General features: G+C 33.6%; 2 protein-coding genes across 2 annotated transcripts; both read right to left on the bottom strand.

Annotated features, from left to right (window-relative positions):
* Positions 1-1,279: 1,279 nt before the first annotated feature.
* LOC147802764 (uncharacterized) lies at positions 1,280-2,086 on the bottom strand. Its single transcript, XM_087152767.1, has one exon. It carries the CDS (start codon positions 2,084-2,086, stop codon positions 1,280-1,282), a length of 807 nt encoding a protein of 268 aa, XP_087008893.1.
* Positions 2,087-2,253: 167 nt separating this feature from the next.
* On the bottom strand, positions 2,254-5,009 carry LOC147802763 (uncharacterized). Its single transcript, XM_087152766.1, has 2 exons — positions 4,436-5,009; positions 2,254-4,358 (listed from the first exon to the last, which is right to left on the bottom strand). The coding sequence occupies exons 1-2, from the start codon at positions 5,007-5,009 to the stop codon at positions 2,254-2,256; spliced, it is 2,679 nt and encodes an 892-aa protein (XP_087008892.1).
* Positions 5,010-7,643: the final 2,634 nt, after the last annotated feature.

Raw genomic sequence — 7,643 nt, 5'->3', positions numbered from 1 at the left:
TATTTAAAATATCTAAAGCAGAAAAATAACGTGTCTTGGTAGGTTTTGATAAAAACAACGTTCTGACAACGCTTTAGAGCAGAAAAACATGGTTAGTTAGAATTAAAAATATTTAAACCTTGCTACGAAAATACAAATTAAAATAATATGCACATCAATATATGACATGTAAAAAACAACAGAGTATATAAATATTATATTTTAATCATTTAATATACTTGTACGCATGCATGTTTTGAATATTTATAAAACTAACAAAGCTGACAAAATATTTTAAAACATTCTTTTTTCCTTTCAACTGAATACATAATTCCATAATAATAATATTTTAGCGGGTTTAATAATCGTGCAAACAATACTTTTAAATTCAGATCTCTTTTTTTCGATGAACCTGATGCGATTCCTCCAAATTTCATCGCTATAAAGTTTTTCGCTAAAATACACACCATTGTTTCGCAGAAGAGATCGAATAGCTAATTTCTACTAATTATCCAATCAATGTAAGGAAGATTCTTGTAATTTTCTCCCTTGTCTGAGAAATCTTAAGATTAATGCAGATAAAAGTTCACAAAGTTATTAACTCAGTGTTTGGTAAGTCAACAAAGAAAACTTATTAATGAAGAACTAATATACGAGTTTCGGTTGTTAATTTGATTGATTTTTTAAATTACCTTTCTATGATTATAAGTAAACTAGCGGACCCGACAGACGATGTCCTGTACACACGTCATTAATTGGAAAATTTCAAATTTTTTTGAATAAGCTGTAACAATCTGGATCGTTTTGATGCAAATTTTTATTAAAAAGTTATCATATTAACGTCATTTTATATATCTTATCACAATTCGACCAATTGATATCGTGTGAGAATGTGTATACTATCAGTGAAGTTAAATGCAGAGGTTGTTTTAAATCAAAACTTAAACTTATTTTAATTAAAGGTAAAAAAAAGAAAACTTAAACTATTTTATAACAGATATATTTTTTCAATTAAAAAAACTTAAGTTATCGTAATGCCATTAGATGTACAATATTTTTGGTTAATCCTTCAGGAGCAAACACAAACAAATTCGAGGGTTTTCCAACTCTGGAACACGCAACATATAATTGACCGTGAGAAAAGCACGGGTTTTCTAAATCTAAGCCACAAATTGTCATTGTTTGACCTTGTGACTTATTAATAGTCATAGCAAAAGCTAAGCGGATTGGAAATTGCAAACGTTTGAATGGTATAGGCGAATCTGAAGGAATCATTGGGATCCGCGGTAGAAGTACAACTTCACCTTGAAATTTTCCACTTAAAATAGTGGCTTCCAAAATGTTGCCCACGATTTTTTTTTATGACCAGTCGCGTGCCATTACACAATTTCGGAGCATTCAAATTTCTAAGCAAAATTATAGGTGAACCAATCTTCAATCGCAAATTATGGGGTGGCATTCCAGGTAAATCCAGTGAATTTAAAAACTCGGCAGGATAGTTGACAACTTCATCAGGATCAACAACAGTGTCAATCGATTTGAATGTAATTTCACTACCAGGCAATGATTGTTGTACTTTAAAATTGATTGCGTCAACATCTAAATTTTTTGCGGCTAAAATAGCTCGCTCACGTAGCCATGCATGATTAGTATAATTATGTGGCAAATCTGGAAAGATACTTTTTATTAACTCCTCTTTGGTAGGCACCATGTTGCAAAAATTCTGTGGGAGTCGAATATATTGTGTATCTTCATACAATTGAATTTTACCATTGCCAATGTCTAACAGTTGTTCGGAGAATCTTGACGCTAATGGATCATTTTGAAGTTGAACACGCATATTAAGAGTAAGGCATAATTTACTGACACTTCGCCACAGATAAGATTCTTTCAAACATGCGTTTATTTCGTCCGCATATGTCGCACGTGGAATGACGGGTAATATTTGTCTGAAATCACCTGACAGCAGCAGTAGAGCACCACCAAAAAGCCGAGTATTATTTTTGATATCTTTTAGGGACCTGTCGAGAGCTTCAAGCGAATGCTTGTGGGCCATTGTACATTCATCCCAGATAATAATTTTACATTTTCTCAAAACTTCAGCCATGCCTGAATGCTTCTTTATGTTACACATTGCTTCGGGATTAGTATGAATATTCAAAGGTAATTTAAGTGCTGAATGCGCTGTCCGTCCACCATCAAGTAAGGTTGCTGCAATGCCTGATGAAGCAATTGCCAATGCAATATGGTTTTGAGATCGAATGCGTGCAAGTATCAGTGAGATGAGGAATGTTTTACCAGTGCCACCTGGTGCGTCCAGAAAAAAAATCCACCTTGTTGTGCTGCAATTGACACGTTAATTTGATCATATATATTTCGTTGCTCAGCAGTAAGCAATCGTTCATTGTTAGAAACAAAAGTAGCCAGAGAAGTCATATCGAACTGGTATTCACGTTGAACGTAGCTGTTGATGATATCTGCTGCTTGGCGGATTGGCGCTGGCATGCCAAAATTTATGAGCGGCATGTTCGAAATAAGAATACAAATATCCTCAATCATTATTAATGCCTCGTTATATATTTCTACAGAGAATTCCATACTGAGATTTTGATTAGTAATTCTAATCCGATGCAAAATATCCTCACTCATTGAGTCTTTATATTTATTCCACAGAGCAGATGCTTCAGACCGAAAACACGTTGTCAATATTATTGAAAATAATTGACGAATTTTCTGTGGAGATGAGCTCAGTGCTGCAAGTGTGAGGTCCCAATGGTTATCATCCTCCAATAAATGTAACTCACTACACGCATCAAAGAAAGTGCCGTATAAAGTACCGTTGACTTTTCGCAAGTATTGGAAGGATGTCGGTCCAGGAACGTTAACCAATAACAAACGCAGAAAAAAGCATTCGCGTTGCTTAGGATGAACTGTATATAATCGTCCTAAAGTATTTGTCATAACTATTTCGGCAAATCCTGTGTCTGGAGTGCCTCGTTTCCGTGGTTCCCAACTTTTTGATTGTTTATTCCATGTAAAAAATTTAGGAACATCAGTATACATTAATGTCTTTGCAAATTCACCAACAATATCTTGTCGATTACAAAGGTTGAAAAATTCAGTAACAGTTGTTTTCGGTGCTGTTAAAGCTTGTTGTAGTGCATTCTGTTCTGTGAAATGAACACGCTGTCCATTTTCAAGATGCACAGCCAAATGTACAATAGCAGGATCCCTTTCATGTATAGGAAATGTAAAAATTCGCCAAATAGCTTCATTACTACTTATGTATCGTCCCATTTGATAATGTGTTATTTCGTCATTCTTATTTACATTTTGAACAGCAAATATAGCTTTATCACTGCCCTTATGAACGTACTTGCAAATGTACTTGATAGACTTCACCGAACTGCATAACTCAACGTTTATGTGTGCTTTATAGGTTTTGCACAGCAATGGTGAGTATGGAACCACCCAGCGATTATCGATGTCAACTCTTACACCGTTTGATAGACGCAATTCATATGATTGACCGCCATTGTCTACATCTCTACGACGGTAAGATGGATAACCATCGATATTGGTGATAGTGTCAGTTTGACATGGTTTAGGAAAACGTTTCGTACATTTTCCATTATCCATACATGGTGACGTCATGTTGAGAGAACCACATGGACCATGGATCATATTAGTAGTCACAATGTCAAACAATTCTTGATCAACATTCGGATTTGGAATTTCCGCTGAAATAATTTTGTCAATTTCTTCTGGGCGTACTTTGTCCACCAACCAAATCAAAATATGCGTATGAGGTAAACCTCGTTTTTGCCATTCAACAGAATAAAGCCAACATTGTGTTTCACCAAATACCGAGTGATGTGTAATCAATTTCATCAGGGATTTCAATTTTTGTTTGAACACACGTGCAATGATATCATGGCGATGCATCGATGTTTGACCTGATAACAGCAAATTTTTGATTTCATCCCAGTTTGGATTACACGTAAATGTGATAAAAAGATCTAGTCGGCCGTATGCGCGTACGTAAGTCATGGCGTCTTGAATATATTCTTGCATATGACGCGGACTACCAACGCATGATGATGGAAGAATATATGCGGTACCGATGTTGTTGATATCATTCGTTGCATCTACATTACCGATTATGGCATCACGCAAATGAATGTACTCTTCAGAACGAAGTTTCGCTCGATTAAATTTTATATAACGCAATCTCTCACTTTCGATTTTTACATACATATCAACAATGTACTGATGAAATAGCTGTCTGCATCGGAGAATGTTATTATCTTCATTTTCACGAATCATCAACCGGTATGCGTAGAAGTTCATCGCACTAACTTTCTTGATTAGTTCTTCACCTGTAAATAAAACTATTTATAAGATAAACAGAAATAATTGGTTAAAAGAAAATTATAAAATAATCTATAAGTTGTGCCTGTTGTTGGATTCCTTTGTTTAATATTTAAATGATATCCATCTTCTCCTTCCCAAAATATCAACGGATATTGCAGTGCGTCGTAAGAACGATGATTGTCTTGAATTATTTGTATTGTATTATCTCTGCGTTGTATGCGAATATCTCGACGTTCACATGGGTTACCAGCCATAACAACTGCAACTTCATTAACAGTTGGAACATTATATGTGCCTGCGTGCTCTCCATAGGGCACTTTGTCTGCTTTAATAACAATGGCGTAGTTGTCGTTTTGCAGTCTGCTGGAAAGAGTCTTGAACAATCGTATCAATTGGTTATGATTTTGCAAGAAAGTTTCCAAATTGTCGACAATTTCTCGTTCCTCCATCTGCTCTATATGGTTGTATACGCATCGTGTATGAGTTTGTTGCTCCTCATCGCCCATAAAGTAAATTTGTAAGAATTTTGGATCGACATTAGGCATTGGAAGCAATGAACCAATTTGGTGGTACACTTGCCCTTGAATCTTAAAGGTAGATTCAAAATTACGACCATCCTCATTATGAACAATATTTGTTGCTCCAAATGACGTCATTTGAAAGCAAGAATTGAATTTACGAATTTTCCGCAAAAACAATTTCGATTGAGATGCGGTTCCAGCTAATAATGATTTCAAAGGTTCCGGTGGTGGATTTACATAAACCAGGCGATTCACCTTTGTACTTTAAAGCATGACAATATTGACACTCGTTGTCCATGCTACTGATTAAGATTAGTGCATGTGACGAATAGTCTATTTCAGGGTCACATTCAAATGCAAGACGATTAAGTGATGCTCGTGTCAATGCTCGATTATCCTGCATTCGCCGTTGGTCACGTTCTGTTTTCGTTGGTCGCTCGTTGGCGTTTCTCTCGTTGTCTTAATGCATTTGCACGAAGACGTTGATTGCGTTGCTCTGAATTTTCATTTTCACGTGAAGATGCAACTTGATTTCTTAAATTCACATTATTCGTCAAGTGTTCTTCAACTGTTCTATTCAATCGATGATCATGGACCAATTGAGCGTTTCGAGTACGTCGACCAATATTTCTTGCTCTTCCACGAAGACGTGGCATTTCTTTGTAAAACAAATTACTGTAAAATAGTACATAAAAAAATATGAGTAATTTATTGAAAATGATTTTTTAATTAAGTAACAGGACTGAAAAGATTTATTGTACCAAATTTTAGATAAAAAATTTGTAATTTTATTTTTTTCCTTTTTTTTATTTACTGTTTCAAATAAGAAATTTTAAATAAAAACAATTGAAAAAGTTTTATATGAAATCAATTAGCTTCACAAATAAATTTATAGGTTACAGTGGTTGTTAACCAACGCACGTATAAATTCAATCTAAAATTATAAAAAATACTCATTTCAATTCCGCACTGAATCTACAAAATGTGTAGTTTTTTACATTTTTAAAATGCACACTTCAAAATTCTACAAACACAATAATAACACGAAATTACAAATTCTATTCAACGACTCTTTTTCCTGCTCCCTATTAAATTATATGTCTATCAAAACAAACTAAAAAAATATTTATAGAAAAACAAACGTTTTATGACTTTTATTATTTTTATGCTATTGAGAACCAAAACAATATGGAAATGAATGAGGGAAAACTGGATCCTACCACGTGATTTCCCGGCCAATAAAAATGTAGCGTTAAACATTTAAAGCCTTCTTGTTGGAAGTCGCATAAGAAGTAGAATTTTTTCCCACTCAATAAAAAATTAATTAAAAAAACATTGTGAATCTAATTGTGAATCTAAACCATTCTCGAATCCTTCTGAAGGTACACAGAAAATTTCATTTAAATCAGTCCAGCCGTTTAGGAGGAGTTCAGTGAGATACACACGAACAGACGAAATATATATATAAAGATGTAGGTTATTTTTGCCGGCTCAAAAATTGAAAAATATATATTTTGTTGATTGAATTATTGAAATATGACAAGGCGTGCTTTAGATAACGGGACTTTATTAAAAATAGATATCTGAAAGGATCGAGGAAAGTCTTTTTATTTAAGATGTGCGCAAAAACAACTTATTTTCATAACGAAATTATTTGTTGAATTTCACTCTTTAAAATTTGCGAACTTTGTCAGAAAAATCCGTTTTGAAAGAAACACGAAATAACAAAATTGGAACTATTATAATCTTAATACTAATACAACTAGTAGTGTTGCACTGTGCAAAATTAAAAAAAAATATATCAACCTAACTTTTGTTCTAATGATCGGGTTTTCAAGAACTGAATGCTGATCTTAATGGTTTAACTGGAAGACTTCAAACAAATTAATTAGTACTAACTGTTAATTAAGTTACGGAGTAAAATTAACACAAATGTTGTTATCGCAACTATGTAATTGTATTGTAATCTATTTCTACAATTGTAATCTTAGACACCTAGTAGGGGTACAGTGTGCAAAATGGAAAAAGATATCACCCTGAATAACTTTTGTTCTAATGATCGGGTTTTCAAGAACTGAATGCTGATCTTAATGGTTTAACTGGAGGACTTCAAACAAATTGATTAGTACTAACTCTTAATTAAGTTACGGAATAAAATTAACACAAATGTTGGTATCGCAACTATGTAATTGTATTGTAATCTATTTCTACCATTGTAATCTTAGACATCTAGTAGGGGTACAGTGTGCAAAATGGAAAAAGATATCACCCTGAATAACTTTTGTTCTAATGATCGGGTTTTCAAGAACTGAATGCTAATCTTAATGGTTTAACTGGAAGACTTCAAACAAATTAATTAGTACTAACTCTTAATTAAGTTACGAAATAAAATTAACACAAATGTTGTTATCGCAACTATGTAATTGTATTGTAATCTGTTTCTACCATTGTAATCTTAGACATCTAGTAGGGGTACAGTGTGCAAAATGGAAAAAGATATCACCCTGAATAACTTTTGTTCTAATGATCGGGTTTTCAAGAACGGAATGCTGATCTTAATGGTTTAACTGGAAGACTTCAAACAAATTAATTAGTACTAACTCTTAATTAAGTTTCGGAATAAAATTAACACAAATGTTGTTATCGCAACTGTGTAATTGTATTGTAATCTATTTCTACCATTGTAATCTTAGACACCTAGTAGGGGTACAGTGTGCAAAATGGAAAAAGATATCACCCTGAATAACTTTTGTTCTAAAGATCAGATTT

Source organism: Parasteatoda tepidariorum, chromosome 10, assembly GCF_982258835.1.
Source record: "Parasteatoda tepidariorum strain Cologne lab strain chromosome 10, Ptep-v5.0, whole genome shotgun sequence".
In the NCBI taxonomy this organism is placed as follows: Eukaryota; Metazoa; Arthropoda; class Arachnida; order Araneae; family Theridiidae; genus Parasteatoda; species Parasteatoda tepidariorum.
This window is presented reverse-complemented; position numbering and strand designations above follow the sequence as displayed.

Bases quoted from the DNA above. Each gene is read 5' to 3' on its own strand.
- LOC147802764 (XM_087152767.1), bottom strand. From the start codon at position 2,086: ATGGCTGAAGTTTTGAGAAAATGTAAAATTATTATCTGGGATGAATGT.
- LOC147802763 (XM_087152766.1), bottom strand. From the start codon at position 5,009: ATGACGTCATTTGGAGCAACAAATATTGTTCATAATGAGGATGGTCGT. The intron at 4,359-4,435 runs GCACAACTTATA...TTTTATTTACAG, and splicing joins ACAAAGGAATCCAACAACAG to GTGAAGAACTAATCAAGAAA.